The sequence below is a fragment of the Electrona antarctica genome (genome assembly GCF_951216825.1).
Source record: "Electrona antarctica genome assembly, chromosome: 22".
NCBI classification, from domain to species: domain Eukaryota; kingdom Metazoa; phylum Chordata; class Actinopteri; order Myctophiformes; family Myctophidae; genus Electrona; species Electrona antarctica.
The window spans coordinates 26,874,872-26,893,933 of NC_136805.1; the positions used below are offsets into that span (position 1 = coordinate 26,874,872).

Sequence of the window (19,062 nt, forward strand, 5' to 3'; positions counted from 1 at the left end):
CCTCAATTCAGCCTGGGAAAGGCACGTGGCTGAATTATATAGGCCTATATAAAAAAAAATTAAGATATTAATTTGTTTTATCTTATATCTTCAATGATATCCGTCTTAAAATATGGCATTTAATAACAAATTCTGGCAAACACCATGATACTTGCAATCCCTGAATAATTCTCCCTTTGCTCATCTGCTTTACAATCATTCTTTAAAACGGCTTTTGTCACTCAGTGAAAAGAAGGCACAAAGTTTGAAAGCCTTAGAGTAGACCATAAAGCCAAGGAACAACAATGAGTGCTTAAAAAGCCATAACTGCACACGACAAATCAATATGAACACGTTTTATGAAAAATAATCATGCACAGTAAAAGTTCTGAAGACAAACAGCCGAAGCAAATGGATACACAATATATATTTACATACTGTATTAACGCCACAGATATTTTCAGCATGCCTGTTTACCACAAGACCAAGTAGAGATAAAACATAATGCTTGACCTGAAGCTTGATTAAAACAACCCACAATGAAATGGCAGCATTGAGAATCTCAGTTGTGTGCTTAAAGATGCTGACCATGTTTATAACATAAAATAAATAAACAATAATAACTGGTTGATGCTATTGTTTACAATGTGTTTAAGGAGATCACCTGTAGCAGCATTCTGAAAAACACTGATTTGATTTGAAACTTGCAACTGTGTTAATTATTCCATCATCATATCCATATTTACTTATACAGTGGAAATTAAGCCCAGTTGAGTGTGTCAACAGCCAATAATTTTTTTTGTTGACAACATACATCCGTGAAGAAACTGAAATGAAAAAAGCAACCTGTGCATAAAATTAATTGCTTATTTGCTTCGTTTAGTTTTTTGGTTTTTTTCCTTGTGAGCCAAGAGTTATCCAAATGAATAAACCTAGGCAAAATCTGAACAATACAAGACATTTTTTATGTAGTGCATTGATCCAATCATTATGTGCAGGGTTCCATTTGCTAGGAGGGAAAGGGTTGATCCTCGATCACCTGTTCATTCATTCTTGCCGGTTTATTGGTTAAGAAAATCCCTCCTCTCGTTATTTTACAAATATAACCCCGATTACTTTTCTCCACAAAAGAAAAAGAAAAAAACGGGCGCATCACATTTACACCAAACATGCAAATGACTTACACATACATAACATGGAAGAACCATTTACTGTTTGTTATTAGGTGCACTCTCTCTTGCATTACCATCTGCAGGCAATTGGATGGAGATCAAATACAATCCATTCAAAATGTCTGACATTAAGACCACTTAGAATTCTCTGGAAGCATTAGGCATAATGTTATTGCAAAGGAGATGTAAGTAGGCAGTGACTGAGATGGTTATGCAGGCGGAACTTTGAGGTTAGAACAAATCAGGTTTTAATGAAAGGTCCAAATCCAATTTTAGAAAATCAAACAAACAAACTGGATAGATGAATAATTAGGGCTAAATTGCAGATTATAGAATAATATGATTCACCATCCCGGTTTAATTTTCTTTTCACATGATTTAAATTAGCGTGACAGTTTGGGATCTATTATATGAAGCATGGCTGTACTGTAAATGACTTGGATAAAGATGAACAGATTTCTATGAATACCATTAAAATTCCCATTGTGTAAAGCTATACTGCTGACGTGGTATGTTTCACAGATTGGATCTTCCAAGAAGAACTTGTCCATGAAGAACATAAACATCATCATAGACCAGTAGTTCTCAAAGTGGGAAGTTCCAGCCAAATTTGTTAGAATTGCATCAAAATCAATTGAACCATTTAAACCCTATACGTCTTTATGAAAATAGTTGATCTACAAGCTCAGAACGTGTCTCGTTCGTAGAAAGAAAATGGATAAATTTGGAATCTTTTTTTAATCATTTTAACAACATAAATATTGTATGAGGGTCCCTGGCACAAAATCTATTCTGATAGGGGTCAGTGGTCAAATTCATTTGGGGTCCTTAACATGAAAAAACAGAAGCACTGTCATAAACAGTTAAGTTGTGGTGTTATACTAATTCAATTTTCATTGATAAGGCCTCAAGCCTAAGCTATACTCCATCACATGACGCACGGCACAACACATTTTCAGTTGTTTTTAACAAGCGACATCATGCAATGGAGTATAAATTATTCTGTATTTCACTTTTCATATCCCAAGTGTATGAGGACCCCACACCCTCCCTTAGGGTACGGAATCATTTATAACACAAAATGAGGATATAAATCTCTCAGAGTCATGCAGTAAATCTCCAAAACATGCGGTGAAATGTCTCCGTCCAGAATCGTCAATAGATCTTGTTAGGTGTTTGGTGTGGTTGGCTGCACTGCCTATTCTGGCAGTGTGGATCCAGGCAGCTCATTGGTCAATGTGTGCCAGCGCTCCACCTTGGTGCCTTTGTTCTTCAGACAGTCTATCCAGTGTTGGAGCGTTTCCCCTTGTGAGTGACATCCTAAGGACACTCCTCCTAGGGGGCAAGGAAAATACATTATATATGTTTAAACGAAAACAAATAGTTTGTCTTTTTGAAGCTCCCCCCATGAACAATGCTGGTAGTTTCTTGCACTCTGCATATCTGAAATGCATTAATATAGTGTATTACAACTAAATGTGGTCTTTGGACATGTAGCACTTATACATGTTTGACGCATAGTTAAACCAGGGAAACTCCCCCCTAGTTTCCCTGGTTGGACGTAGCGTGTGGAAGGAACACCTTATTCCTCCATCAGGCGCCCCGGCTGGCCAGGGGCTAGAAGGTCCTGGGTTCGATTCCCGCTGGGGGTGCTGGGGGCGTGTTCTCTCCTCCGCGTCATCAGTGCCCGGTTGGCGAAAGGGTCTTTCTGTGTGGAGTTTGCATGTTCTCCCTGTGTCCCCTGGGTAGGTACTATAGGTACCCTCAGAAAAAAACATGCAGTAATCCTGGGGCTCCATTTTTGTTCGAGCATTCTAAATACACTATTTGGGGATTTAGCAGTGGGGAAGGGGCGTTCCCGCACTAAAGTGGCTATTTTGGTCACCTGTCTAAATCCCTAAAACCCCTCCGCTACCCGTTACATTATGCATAGGTGTGGTTTGGGCGTTACAATAATGAAACCAATCACTGTGCCACATGCCATTGCCTTTAAGAGATCCCTTATCCATTGCCCGTTATGCCCAGTTCTATATTGCTTCATAGCCTTACGATTAATGGAAGAGTGATGCGTTGCTTCCTTGAAGTCTCACTTGTGCTGCTGCCCCCCGTGCCGTTTTTCTTCTTTGTTTTTTTCTCCAGCGCACAGAGCCAAAAACACTCGTATTTTCAGTCACAACTCGCTCAGAGTCACAACTCGCTCAGATAATTTTTTAACATTTCAAAGTGCTGTGCGAACTTTCATTTGGTATATAGATTGTGCGTGTAGGCAGTCTCTGCGAAACGGTATCAAGTGAAAATGAAATGTCGGGAAATCGGATTAAACCACATTTGCTGCGCTGTGATGAAACTGAACGAGCAAATGGAATCACGCACAATGGCTGGCACAACAAGTCAAATAACTTCTTTGACTAGACAATTATATAAACACAATGGACACAAGGAAGTGACAGGTCACAGCAGGCACTCACTTCTGCTGATTATAGGAAAATTACAAAGAGACGCAATAGGAGAATAAGGAGAGATGATGACGCAGCCTGACTCCGCGGACATCTCCATTGCAGGCGCGTGGTGCGCGCCGCTCTACCAAACTAATTTGGCATACGGCTTACGGGTGCTTTTAAACTCCACTATCGCCTTCCCAAATATGTGTGACCAAAATAGCAATTTAGGGGAAAGCGTGCCAACACGCCCATGACCACACCTCTAGGCGCAAATACCGGTGTCTGCAAAATAGATAGCGGGTGACGCTGGACCAAAATACCAGTAACTCTTTTTTCCCCCAAGTCCGTATATATACGTACGTTGACGTACCCCAACGTATACTCCGTCTATATAATGGTTTAGTCCTACGGAAGCTTTTAACATTGGTCCGGTTCTATAGCAACGCCCCACTGTTCCAACTATGGGATTGAAAATATATTCACAGTGCAAAGCAGTTGAAAGTAGGATTTTCAAGCCTCCATAAATCGGATTCTAGGATCACTGTCCTTGGTGGATTTTCTGCTATCCACATTTCGGATTGAATTTGTGCCTTTGTACCGCAACGCTGGCGCCATGTAAAAGCTTCTGACGAAAGGTAAAGAGTGTGTGCTGTTCCAATGATACTAGAGTGTGTGTAGCGAGAGAGTGTGTGTGTGTGTGTGTGTGTGTGTGTGTGTGTGTGTGGGAGGGGGGGGGGGGGGGGGTTGCGGGCAAACTCCGACTTTTTAGAGTGAAAAAGTGGAAATCGAGCCCCATGTGTCTAAACTGCCTCCCCCTGGCCAGCCGGGGCGCCTGATGGAGGGGAAGGGAACTGGTTGGAATAACGTGTTCCTTCCACGTGCTACGTCCAACCAGGGAAACTCCCCCGTCAGGTGAAAAGAAGCGGCTTGGACGCTCATGCACTGAAGGAAGCATGAGGTCAGTCCGTTGCTCTCCCCAGGTTGGCGGAGGGTGAATAGAGCCCAGGATTACATTAAATAATTGAGTACCACAGACGAAAAACAGTCTCCAAATTTCATTCTGACCCCTCCACGAAAAGGCCTCGTTGTCCTGACCCCTTATCTATCATTTATACATTATGGATCAATAGTGTGGACTGTTTTTCGTCTGTGGCATTCAGGGTTACAAAATCGTGTGATAAAAAAAAAAACTCTCTTATGCCTTCGGCTGGTGGAGACAAAAAGAACCAATGGGGATGAGCAGCCCACAGAACAAATGTGTTTTGGAACAAGCGTTCCGGTTACCACGAAAAGTATGAAAAGTAAAGAGCTTGTGTCTATAATAACTGCATTTGGGTCCATTCGAAGACAGATTATCTTTCCCCTTTCCTGAACAGTAACAGTTATGGACATACAAGGTTTCCACCGTGACCCGTCAGCGACTACTCACCTATGAAGTCATTGGATTTTCCAAGGTCATAGTCCCACACAGTGACCTCCAGTGTCTTGGTGGACAGCTCTGTGAACGAGATCTCATAGAAGAACTCCTGCGCACAGAGGAGAAAAGCCCGTGTCCACACGTCGGTCCGTCACATGGTCAATGCTGCTTCAACAGATTAGCACTGATAGAAGGCATGAGCTTTGAAATAAAAGGATAAAAAACTATGTACAGTATGTCCAGAGTGGTTTAAATACTATTTAGGAGCTAATAAATTCAACTATTTAAAAGTTTCATGGTTTTATACAGTACTTTTGTATTTTGAAATCTTCATACATTTTGAAAAAAAATCTGAATCATATAATGACTTGATTGATTATGTTGAGCTGTCATGTAGAAGTGTCAGGGTGACATTAACACTGGTAATTACATTTTCATATTAACAATAAGCCAATTAAACACTGGTAATTACATTTTCATATTAACAATGAGCCAATTAAAGAACTCCTACACGTTGTCACGTTGAACTTTAAATACACTTAAAGGAGCATTCAGTGATTTGGGTGATTTGGAAAACCACCCAGTCCGCCCCGGTAACAAAATGTGCACATGCACGCTCTACAGTGGGGGGAAGTGCAACAGGCCAACAGCATGTGCACCAAGGCCCGCCCCCACTCGATCATGATTGGTGGAAGGCCCCTCTCATCCTGATTGGATGAAGGCTTTGCCACCCGCCACCAAAACTGAAACTAGGGTTTTTTGACCCCAGGGGCTCACTGGGGACAGGGAGGAACTCCTTATATGGTCAGCACACTCTATAGTAGGGAGGATTATCCAGAAAAACAAGAAAAAACAAGTGATATTTGAATTAAGTCAAATCACTGAATATACCTTTAATTAGATATATGTTTCGTACATTAGAGTAAAGTTGAGGAAAAAACAACATTCCAGACAGATATCCAACACCTCCTCAGCTGAGTCCAATCAGGGTCCATCAGCTGTCAGCAGTCTATGCATCTATATACTATAATTTAGGGAATGTGTGTGTCACACATAATTTGTTCCATGCAGAACTTGGACTCAAACTTGCCATGTGTGTCTCATATAACCCTGAGGTGGTGCCAGGGACAGAATTGAGATAAGACAGTTAAGCCCCATAAGTCATCCTTTATTTCGCATGTTTTGTATAATTATAAATATAATTACTTTTGATAATCACTTCTCTGATGAGACATCTGGCATTGGGTTAGATTTGTGCCCAGCAATTAAAAACTTCAGGAGAACATTTTGTATGTAATATTTAGGAATACTGGACAACTCACCCCGGTGCTTGCCCGTTTTTCCTCCCGGAATTTTCCCCAGTGAGGGGGATAACTTTGTAATATGCTATTGGCTGTTTGTATTCTTTTTGGACAAATATAAAAAGATACTCCTGTGGAAAGGCTATATTATTTTACTTATATTGACCCTATAAACAATTTAGTATTATTTAGTATATGTAAGATTTTTCCCACTCAAATGGTACTTCGTCAGATAATCCCCACATAGCCTACAACAACTTCTGTGAACAGACTTCACTGTAGTAGCTTTTCATAAATTATATTTGTACTTAGGCTGTCTGCTGTCGTGAAAGTTTATAGTTAGATAAATTCAAAGTCCAGCCGTCTGCTGTCCAGCCTCTCCCACCCCTCACTGGGGAAAATTCCGGGAGGAAAACAGAAAAGGGGTGAGTTGTCTTGTTACCATATTTAGTACCTGCCCATTCAAAAACATCTCAGCCTCAGCCCTCTCCCCGATGAATAGCAAAATCCTTATTAGTTTGACTGTACCCATTTGTGTACCCATTTGTAACTGAATGGACCCTTACGGTAAGGTCATTTGGTTACATTGGTTACATTTGTACACTTCTCAGAGTTAAATCAACACTGAGAATTTGAATGTGTGCAAATTACCACTGTGGAAACTTCAAGTCATTTTAATGATCCACTTTCCTTTTGATAGGCAAAGCGTTCCCGAACAAAAGAGTTATCACCTGATTCTACACTCAGGTACGGTAGTTTACATAGGCCGTTTCGCGGATACGGCCATTTTGAATTTATCGAGATGCATTCTGGATATGTGCAAAGCCGCCTAGGAGAAAAAGGGTCCAACGGCGTCTCGCCCGTTAGATAGTATACAGCGTCTCTGCACTTCTCTGTGATTTCCAATTAGAAAAGTCATTTTTGATAACCTAACAATGGCTGGAACAGATGTGCTGTTTACATGTGCAACAATAATCGCTGATATAAAGCCAAGTAAGTGGAAATTCATATAATTCTCACTAGGTGCTCTTATCTTTAGTTAAGTTTACTGCCTCACTCTGAGTCTGGGTGGATCTGTTCTAATATATAAAGTATTTGTATGTCCCTTAGTTTTATTTCATTTGCATACAAATACAATTGTTGTTAGTTATTAGCTATATTACTGACAGAGAAAAGCAGTAGAGTACAAAGACAACTCAGGTCCAGTTTAATACGTGGTTCAGTTAGACTCAAGAATTATGTTCACTAAAAACACAACATGTGGGTATTTCTTTTTGCTATAGTCAACATTTAAGAAAGTTCATGTAGTAGTAGCCTATTGTAATAATACAATTATGTAATCCCACATTTGACGATTGACAGACTTAATCTAAAGACATTTAGGCTACTGATTATTCATTTTACTACTACATACTGTCATTTCAGTTGGTTCTGTTTGTTTAATGTTTTTAGCTTTTTTGTTTTTCCTTTTTCTAATAAAGTTGTTTTTATTTTGTTGTTACCTCTGTAAAGCCCCCCCCATGTAAAGCGTCTTTGGGTACTCAGAAAAGCGCTATATAAGTTTGAGATATTATTATTATTATTATTATTATTTGGCTAGCCACTAATTTAATGTTGTAATTTCATTACATGTGCATCATAGTAAAGCCATTAAGCATTAGGTATAAACACTGTAATTATGTTGTTTTAGGTGGGTAATCTAAGAGCATCCATCTCAAATGATGCTCACTGTGGTTGTGGATACTTGCCAAAAAATGTTGCTCTTTAAAGAGCAAAATTTTTTGGCAAGTGTCTGACATTGTGGAGAACCTCTTTGTTTTTCAAAGATACCCTTTCTAATATATGCTCTCTTGCCCTACGCACCTGTCACCATCCTTTTGAGGTGTGCATCGACGTTTTGCTATAAAGCAGGGGTCCTCAACTGGCGGACCACGTTTATTTTTTTTGGGGGGGGGGGGGGGGGGGGGGGGGGTAGTGAATCATGTGTCCCAGTGTCTTCCCAGTAATTCATGAATTAATCAAAATTGTCGGCGTGCGGCGGCCCGCGTCGCGCTCATGGGACCGGACCTTAGTCTTTTTCAAAAAATATTAGTGGACCTTCAGCATTTCTAGTTGAGGACCCCTGCTATAAAGCATATCTTGAGGAACATGCATGTATTTGTAAAGAAACAATTGCAATATTTCTTAATGGTGAACATGTATTGTAAATAAAGTGAAAACCCTGGCACACAGCCTTGGGGTATTGTAACTGAATACTACTGAGCAGCAGCACTATGTAGGCTGGAGGAATATTAATGCTGTATACATTTCAGTGCACTGATCAGCATTTATTTGCAGTAACTTTCACTCATGGCCTAATACTTATATTAATTACACAGAGCTTATTTTCTTGAAATAGGACAGGAGCAGAAGCCACTAACAAGTGCAGCAAACTGTGATATGCTGATTCTTATTAATAGGATAATTACTTTTGTCAAAGTAGCCGCTACTCTGCAACAGATGTGCATAGACTGATGGTCTGTCTTCCCAAACGTTTTGGAGGGTATCGGTATCGCACATTTTGGACCCATCTAAAATCAAGTTGGACCAGATCTGGTTCTGTATTTCCTATTATTTGTGTATAGCCTTAGGTTGGAGATTTAAGATGGATACCTGTAATATCCCGCAGGGGAAAATCAGTTGCCCAGAGGCGTAGTTACAGATATCAGTAAGAAGGGGGGGAAAAGGCTGTTGCTGTGTAGGCCTACAGCAAAAGAATGATAAGAAGAAGCATCAATTGTGATGCCATGAATACAGAGCAACGGTAAACAGAGGTAAAAACAAATAGTGGCCCATTATAGTAATAATAGTCAGTGCTTCATAAATGTATCTCATCAAGAAACGAATAATATAGGCCTAATTATCAGTGCAATGCCAATCAAAAAAGTGTCCATTTTGGTGAGCGCAAAAGCCTGAGAAGTGAAAGTGCTCACAGCGAAAACCAGCCCAAATAAACACATGCTGCACAAATGTGTTTAGACTGTGATATGAACAATATCACAGTCTAATAAATACTGTCTTAACTAACGAACAGTAAAATTGCTAAATTGATCGTCCGCGGTCCGTCATCTTCCACTACTATCAATGCAGCTGAGGTGCACCATGGACCCCTTTACACCCAGGCGGCTTTGCACATACCCAGAATGCACCTTGATAAATTCAAGATGGCCATATCAGCGAAACGGCCTATGCAGTGTTGTCCTTGTGGTTTATCGCATGGTCGCGACCCGCGGGCAACTGAATGACTGGAAAATGGAAATTAAGAGTTTACATAGCAAACTCCTTGGGGGGGGGGGGGGGGGGGGGGTCCTTGAGGGTGTTGAAGGGGGTCCCCAGATAAATTGATAGTTGGGAACCAAAAGGACCCTACAGGTCTGTAACTCTGAGAATGTACAAATGGAACCAAATTGATTCTTACAGTACATGTCCATTTGGTTCTATTTGTACACTCAATGTATGGCCCTAATGCAAAATGCATGGTTGGTTTGTATTATTATTGGAATTATGGAAGAGATGACATGAGATAATATATTAATCGATGTTAGTATATAAATATGATATGCAATGGTTTGTAGAATGTCCATTTTGAATTAAACTAGAAAGGACATTCCGTGCGTAAATTGTGGCATTTTTTGTAAAATAGGCCCCTCCCACTAACTTCGGAAGACGATTACGGCTGAACGATACAGAAGATCAAAATTCTGAATGTGTCGTTTTAATTGGATAGGTCCAGAGATCATTTGTACCAATTTGTGTGCGATTTGGACAAAATCTGTAGGTGGAGGATCCAAAAGTGTGTTTTGAACAAAATTCAAAATGGCGGAAAATCTATCCTGACGCAAATGGGCGTGGCCTATATGGGGAGATGCGTCATGACCCAAGGAATCCAGGGGAAAAAAAATTTGTTTGTATGACCTACGGGTCAAGAGTTAGAAGGCAAAACGTAAAGTGGGCTGTTATAGCGCCACCATGAGGCCGACCGATATAATTATATGTTAATTAATTCTTGTAATTATTATGAATCTCCTCCCCAAGTGTTGTAACTACAGCCCTTACGGTCTCAGAGAAACAAATAGTTGAATGTGAGTTTTCCCATTTTCCAGTGAATGGGGGAAATTAATTCACTAATTAATTCATATCAATTAAACTATACAACATTTCTCTTATCAATCAACAAGCACACGATTCCCGATGAAGCCGGTCAATTTGACATATGGCTCGAGTATGTTCGGCAAAAACTGTGGGAGGAGTAGCACGGCAAAATAAAGTTTATACAGAATAATAAAGATGAAAAGAAAGAAACAAATAAAAGGTAAGGGGAACAATAGTATGGTTGCCCATAGGCAACCACACTAATGATGGGATGCATCCTCTAACTAGAAAGGTCGCAATTTAAAAAAATTGCAAAGTGTGGTTGCCGCAGTGGCTTACATATACCCCTCCCACTGATATTGCCAGCCAATTGCAATGTCGCGTCACCCCTGCGATCATGCGTAAGTAATTCGGAGGGGATTTATCCCCCCAAAAATCATGTTTTTGCGACAAACGGTTACATTTCTCGCATTTGCGGCGCCCCCTATGGATGAAAATAGAATTGCTTTTGGTACTTGGTTGATTGAACCACCCGCGACATGTGATTCAAATTTGGGATGGATTGGACATTTCGTTCGTGATTTATGGCATTTTTTGTGATATAGGCCCCTCCTACTAACTTCGGACGACGATTACGGCCGAACGATACGCACTACCAAAATTCTGCAGTTGGTGTTTTAATTGGATAGGTCTGGAGATCATGTGTGCCGATTCTTGTGAGATTTGGACAAAATCTGTAGGAGGAGGACCAAAAGTGTGTTTTGGAGAAAATTCAAAACGGCGGAAAATCTATCATGACGCAAATGGGCGTGGCCTATATGGGGAGATGCGTCATAACCCAAGAAATCCAGGGAAAAAAATATTTTGATTTTACGACCTACGGTTCAAGAGTTATAAGCCAAAACGTAAAGTGGGCTGTTATAGCGCCACCATGAGGCCGACCGATAACATTATAAGTTAATTAATTTTAGTAATTATTATGAACCTCCCCTCCAAGTTTTGTAACTATAGCCCTTACAGTCTCTGAGGAAAAAATACTTGAATGTGATTTTTTGCACTTTCCCATTCATGTCAATGGGGAAATTTAAATCACTAATAAATTCATATCAATTAAACAATACAACATTTCTCTTAACAAAATACAAGCACACGATTCCCGATGAAGCCGGTCAATTTGAGATATGGCTCAAGTGCGTACAGTCAAAACTGTGGGAGGAGTAGTAGTCTGAAGTTTAGGGTTACTCTAGAAATAATAACTAGAAAGGTCGCAATTTTAAAAAATTGCAAAGTGTGGTTGCCGCAGTGGCTTACATATGCCCCTCCCACTGATATTGCCAGCCAATTGCAATGTCGCGTCACCCCTGCGATCATGCGTAAGTAATTCGGAGGGGATTTATCCCCCCAAAAATCATGTTTTTGCGACAAACGGTTACATTTCTCGCATTTGCGGCGCCCCCTATGGATGAAAATAGAATTGCTTTTGGTACTTGGTTGATTCAACCACCCGCGACATGTGATTCAAATTTGGGATGGATTGGACATTTCGTTCGTGATTTATGGCATTTTTTGTGATATAGGCCCCTCCTACTAACTTCGGACGACGATTACGGCCGAACGATACGCACTACCAAAATTCTGCAGTTGGTGTTTTAATCGGATGGGTCCGGAGATCATGTGTGCCGACTTTTGTGAGATTTGGACAAAATATGTAGGAGGAGGAGCCAAAAGTGTGTTTTGGAGAAAATTCAAAATGGCGGAAAATCTATCATGACGCAAATGGGCGTGGCCTATATGGGGAGATGCGACATGACCCAAGAAATCTAGGGAAAAAAATATTTTGATTTTACGACCTACGGTTTAAGAGTTATAAGCCAAAACGTAAAGTGGGCTGTTATAGCGCCACCATGAGGCCGACCGATAACATTATAAGTTAATTAATTTTAGTAATTATTATGAACCTAGCCTCCAAGTTTTGTAACTATAGCCCTTACAGTCTCCGAGGAAAAAATACTTGAATGTTATTTTTCGCACTTTCCCATTCATGTCAATGGGGAAATTTAAATCACTAATAAATTCATATCAATTAAACTATATAACATTTCTCTTAAAAAAATACAAGCACACCATTCCCGATGAAGCCGGTCAATTTGACATATGGCTCAAGTGCGTACAGTCAAAACTGTGGGAGGAGTAGTGATACAAAGTTTAGGGTTACTCCAGTAAATGAAAAGAATAATAAAGTGTTACAATTACAATAGTCTGGTTGCCCTGTTAGGGCAACCACACTAATAAAGTGTTACGATTACAATAGTCTGGTTGCCCTGTTAGGGCAACCACACTAATAATAAAGTGTTACGATTACAATAGTCTGGTTGCCCTGTTAGGGCAACCACACTAATTAGTGTGGTTGCCCTAACAGGGCAACCAGACTATTGCAATTGTAACACTTTATTATTCCACTTGATTAGTCTTTTTTTTTATTCGCTACTCCTCCCACAGTTTTGACTGTACGCACTTGAGCCATATGTCAAATTGACCGGCTTCATCGGGAAGGATGTGCTTGTATTTTTTTAAGAGAAATGTTGTATAGTTTAATTGATATTAATTTATTATATTAATTTATTAGTGAATAAAATTTCCCCATTGACATGAATGGGAAAATGCGATTTTTCGCATTCTCATATTCAAGTATTTATTTGAGACTGTAAGCACTATAGTTACAAAACTTGGAGGGTAGGTTCATAATAATTACTAAAATTAATCAACTTCTAATGTTATCGGTCGGCCTCATGGTGGCGCTATAACAGCCCACTTTACGTTTTGGCTTATAACTCTTGAACCGTAGGTCATAAAATCAAAATATTTTTTCCCTGGCTTCCTTGGGTCATGACGCATCTCCCCATATAGGCCACGCCCATTTGCGTCATGATAGATTTTCCGCCATTTTGAATTTTCTCCAAAACACACTTTTTGCTCCTCCTCCTACGAATTTTGTCCAAATCTCACAAAAATTGGTACACATTATCTCTGGACCCATCCGATTAAAACACCAACTGCAGAATTTTGGTAGTGCGTATCGTTCGAACGTAATCGTCGTCCTAAGATAGTAGGAGGGGCCTATTTTACACGAATAAATCACGAACGGAATGTCCAATCCATCCCAAATTTGAATCACATGTCGCGGGTGGTTCAATCAACCAAGTACCAAAAGCAATTCTATTTTCATCCATAGGGGGCGCCGTAAATGCGAGAAATGTAAACGTTTGTCGCAAAAACATGATTTTTGGGGGATAAATCCCCCCATTACTTACACATGATCGCAGGGGTGATGTGACATTGTAATTGGCTGGCAATATCAGTGGGAGGGGCATATGTAAGCCACTGCGGCAACCACACTTTGCAATTTTTTAAAATTGCGACCTTTCTAGTTAGCTAAATGTATACAGACTGCTGACATCTCATGGCTTGATTGGCCCTGATTGGCCTCTCCTGAGGTGGTGTTGGCTACACAGTATCTGTCTGGAATGTTCTTCACTCCTCATCTTTTTCTAATCTTCTAAGCTCTAAGGTACGACAAGTTGCCAAGTTCAATTCTATGTTGATAAAAGCAGGCATCCGTTAATGTGAAGTCTACTTGTGGAACTGTTTGTTTGCCATTTCCTCCAGAAGAAAAATGTTTACAATAATCCTCCCAAGTATACTTTGGGAGCCCTTCGTCTAAAATGTAAAGAGCCTAATGGGAGCTAAGGGAGCAAAAGAAGAAAAAAAACAACATTGTGCAATTTATAATTGGCAAGAGAATGGGTGCTGCAACTAGGTACATACAGTATGGTGTCTCTGTGGACCGCCTATAGCCATAAATGAGCTGTTCCTATACACAACATACTGTACCACTGGTGTAAACCTAGCTCTGGTCCATAGCTCTAATGCGTTGCATTTAGAGCTATGTTACTCTCGACTTCCGGCGCTCACATGAATACAGACCAGCCTCTCGTCTTTAACGTAAATAAAAAGAACATTTTTGCTACTCACCAAAACAAAGGCGGGTTGTGTCATTAGAAAGCCTACTTTCCTTAGTGGGAGCACTATGAGCCCCCCACCACACGTATAAACGGTACTTTTTGGCCAAAAAATTGCCTCATAGAAAATATTTTTCCTCCGGTGAAAAAAAATCCCTTTCTGGCCAAAAAGTACCATTTATATGTGTGGTGGGGAGCTCAGGGTGCTTCCACTAAGGAAAGTAGGCTTTCTAATGACACAACCCGCCTTTGTTTTGGTGAGTAGCAAAAACTTTCTTTTTATTTACGCTAAAGACAAGAGGCTGGTCTGCATTCATGCGAGCGGCGGAAGTCGAGAGTAACATAGCTCTAAATGCAACGCATTAGAGCTATGGACCAGAGCTAGTGTAAACCCAGAGGGGTTCAAAGAATCCCTTGGGTGTAACATAAATATACACGCACGCACGCACGCACACACGCACGCACACACGCACACACACAGTTGCGTACCTCATTAAACTCTGGGTTAAGCGTCTTTTTTATGACCGCTGTTTTGTGCTTGGATTTCTTCTGCAGGTCTGGCTTCAGGTACCTGAGATGAAGGAATGTGATGCCATTAAGTTATGGGCAACGGAGCAGAAAACTCTATTCATTGTCATTCCTAAAGCAGTGCTGAGTGTTCTTGATCCAAATGTATTTAGACAAATACCACTGACAACGTTGACAAAGGTCACAATAAGGTCTGGTAAACAACAAATCACTGGAAAATCCTGAGTTATATTAAACACACAATTTTGCCATTAGTGAAAAATGTACTGTACCACATTTTACTACATGCCCTTAACAGTTTAGCTGCATAACCTGTGTACCACGCTATTTAATCCATGTTTCTCCCCTGCGCAATACGCTAAACCCGCCATTTGTTTTATGTGATTAATTCGCCGTTTTTTAATAATTTGTCGCGGACCTGGTGACGAGACCGTCGCGTTATGACGACGAAACCGGAAATCGACCAGTGCTCTGGGCTGCAAGGGCTTCTGGGAAAATGAGTTCAATGCAAGTGAACCGTATTTTCAACTGTGCTCCAGCAGCCCTCACTGCTTGTTCTTCCGCATCGCGACGGTGGAATATTTTTCGGTTCGACAACAAGCCATGGAACTATTTTCAGGGGGATTTTCATGGACCAAAGGCGCAAATACTTTGGCGTATGCTCCAAGCGTAAATAAACAATCCCGGCAGCCTCGGTATATGTCATCTTTAATATGAAGCCCTCAAAGTTTAAACATGTTATGGGCTATATTTCTTTTTACAAATTGGCACCACAATTCTAACACCACAGACAATGAAAAGCTAGGTTCAATCTATAAAACTATCAATTATTTTCGATTATGAATTGATTATTTTACAAAACTAGAACAGTGCCTGTTGGGGGGTTCACTTTGCTAATAAAGGGCGTTGTTGCCCTAGACTAGAGTGGTGTCCGTTGGGCACTGGCCTACTTGGAACGATCCAAGTTGGAAATGTATGCCCCACCCAGTTATTATGTCTGTGTCCCTTTTGTCAGGCATGCCCAAATATGGAGTCTATGCAGATGGAACGCGTGTGTTGAGTTTGAAATCGGTATCGGCAGATACTCAAAATCAAATGATCGAATCGTATCGAGCGCAAAAAATGTGATCGGCACATCCCTAGTTATCAACTTATCAGTTATGATCAATTAAATGGATTGGTGCGATTAACCGCTGTACCCCTAGTTCAATCCGCGGTCATTGAAATAAGTCCTGGCTTTGTGCAGCAAAACAAAATGGCACATGTGAAATTCAAATTCACAAATAGCACTACAGCACAGCAGCTCATTTCTCAGGATATTTTTAAGCCACAGCCTCAGAGCATAGCGAATCTCTCACAATCACTTCCCTCCTGCCACCCACAGCTCGTATGGTGCACATACGAATGTGCACCATAATCGCTGTACGTATGTTCCCACACACTCTCAGACACAACAAAGCAGCTGCGGAGGAAGCATAACCACAGAAGGTCAGAGATTGGAAATGTGTGTATGCATAAATAAACAATTTGTAGCCTACAAGTATGTCTCATACCAGCGATTCTCAACCTGTGGGGCTGGGGCCACCTGGTGGGCCATGAGGATATTGCAAGTGGGACCCGAAATAATTGGCAAAACACCACGATTTAGAAACTTAAAGTATATTGATCCAGGCCGGAATACGATTGATTGATTGATATATTAATTGATCATTGAAACAAAAAATGCATCCGGCCCACCCATCTAACCACTTAGGCCGCGAACACTTTCAAGATTTCCAAGCAGGCCGTGATCCAGAAAAGGTTGAGAACCACCGTTTTATACTGTATGTCCACAGTAAAATTGAGTGCGATGTGTTATTTTCACTCAGAGTGTAAATGTAGTGTAACACGGGCGATTTCACTGTGACGATGTCGATGAGTGTGTGGGGGGGGGGGGGGAGGGGAAGTGAGAGATAACGAGAGGGAGGAGAGTAGGGAAGTGTGACTGTATAAAAATGGGATGAAGACGAGATTGGATTGAGTGCGTGTGTGTGTGTGTGTGTGTGTGTGTGTGTGTGTGTGTGTGTGTGTGTGTGTGTGTGTGTGTGTGTGTGTGTGTGTGTGTGTGTGTGTGTGTGTGTGTGTGTGTGTGTGTGTGTGTGTGTGTGTGTGTACTGTATGTGTCTGTGCGTCTGTGAGTGTGCAAACGTGCGTGTGTGTGTGTACCGGTATCTATTTGTATGCTGCGCTTGTTCTTAACCACACAGGGTGATATCGCTGCTGCTGAGGATTATTTCATCCAAGAATGTCTGTATACAAGTGTGGTGTTTTTGCTTGACTGACTGGTGTGTGTGTGTGCGTGCGTGCGTGCGTGCATGCGTGCGTGCGTGCGTGCGTGCGTGCGGAAAGCGCAAGCCAAAAGCATGATGTAATCTAAATCTATGGCGTTTTACTTATTCCTGGTTCAACCTCGAGGTCATCAGCGACATTCAGGACCATTACAGCGGTGGGCGGTTCAGCCTATTTGTATGGATTATCTGATATATGGATTCAACATGCCTCATTCAGCCTCCTCTCTGCCCCCCACAGCCCACACACACATAATATATACACTGTATAGCACCGCTGTCAGGCAGAAACTCCATATTATAAAGTTTTGTGTTTTTTTCGTAAATTACCGCCCTACTTGTTCGTACTACAGCGTCACAAAAAAGCATCCACAGTTGCAGATCCACAAGTTCGAAACGTGGCACGAAGCAATGCGTTTCGAGCTCGTCGAACTGCTATTTTTGATGCTTTTGAATTTGAATCCTGAAAATTAACAGTTTTGGACAAATTAGTGTTTTCCACCCGACAGAAACGATATACTTTATTTTGTGCAGAGCAGCTCTTTACCATGAATTACAGCAGTTGTCACACTGTTGCTATTTCAGTGTCTGCTGTGCCAATTAGTCCTGCAGCCGACCACACTGGCGTAGAATACAAAATAACAGTATTGTCATGAGGGTGTGTTCTTCAATCTATCAGACTTTTAGAAGGGTGTCAATACGTTTGTAATGACTTTGACAGATGAGTAAAATACTTGACACAGGGCTTCCAACAACATGGGAAGTGCCCTCATCTATCTCCATTACTTCTAATCTATATTGTTAACTTAAACCAATCCATCACCGGGTCAACAGCAACAATAGGGGGCCAATCGGAGCCAATGGTCAACAATTGCCCCACACAGCTAGGAGGAGAGGGAGATTGGGGCCAGATAGGTCATGTTGAAATGGCTGTGCAATGGAGCTTGAAAGATATAACGAACGCCCCCATCAGTCTTAAGAGTGCATTCATTACTGCCAATGGAAAATAGGATACCATAATTCCACTAAATACAGATATATTGAATTACAGTTCTATTGTTTTGGACGAGCTCATGATTCTCACATGTAAAGTTCACCAATACACATGAAACCGTATGACCTTCACATTAAAATGCGGTGTCCTCACGTTTTTACATAGGGGTCAGAGAAGCCGTTGACATCCATGGCTGCTAGGTGGGCACAGCGCTTGACGCCTACACAAAGTCCGCCACGGGCCCTGTCCTTGGCCTCGCCCTGGTGATCGCCCTCACCGGATGGGGGCAGGTACTGCAGGCAGAGCAGCAAGCGGCCCCTCTCCTCCAGACTCGTCAGCTGCTCGTTCTCCCACTGAGAGAGAGAGAACAGACAAGAGGACAAACCGAGTAGATGTTTAGAAAGGCAGAGAGTAAACAAGAACAAAACAATGATGTGCAAGCTCCATTTCCTCCAATATTCTGCAGCTGTTGGTGTTTTGCAGGTGGTTTCAACCACTTGAGCGCCTTTGTGAGAGCCACATGACTATTACAGTACAACAGGAGGTGGTTTGATCCACAGTGGAAAAAACAACTCGTCACATACTCTTTATGAGTGTTCTGATTGATCTGTGATTCCATCGGCAACACAGCAGAGGCTACAGCAACATTCACTAAAGCATCCCTCGGAGCTCTCAAGTTATTTATAAAAAAAGACCCTGAGAGCACACCTGCCCTCTCATTCCTGCCATCCACAAAGCTAGGAGATGTAGATA

At 41.3% G+C, this 19,062-nt stretch overlaps 1 protein-coding gene across 5 annotated transcripts in view; it reads right to left on the bottom strand.

Moving 5' to 3' along the window:
- Positions 1–330: 330 nt before the first annotated feature.
- The window catches only part of LOC306914678 (double C2-like domain-containing protein alpha), a 72,058-nt gene continuing 53,326 nt past the window's right edge, over positions 331–19,062 (bottom strand). For 4 of the 5 annotated variants that reach the window (XM_079491831.1, XM_079491829.1, XM_079491830.1 and 1 more), the window contains 4 exons: positions 18,463–18,662; positions 14,950–15,031; positions 5,022–5,118; positions 331–2,486 (listed from right to left, as the gene is read on the bottom strand). In XM_079491831.1, the coding sequence (XP_079347957.1) occupies positions 2,350–2,486; positions 5,022–5,118; positions 14,950–15,031; positions 18,463–18,662 (516 nt within the window). In that variant the 3' untranslated portion in view covers positions 331–2,349. The remainder of the gene's footprint in view (positions 2,487–5,021; positions 5,119–14,949; positions 15,032–18,462; positions 18,663–19,062) is intronic. The other variant, XM_079491832.1, reaches the window with a different exon arrangement.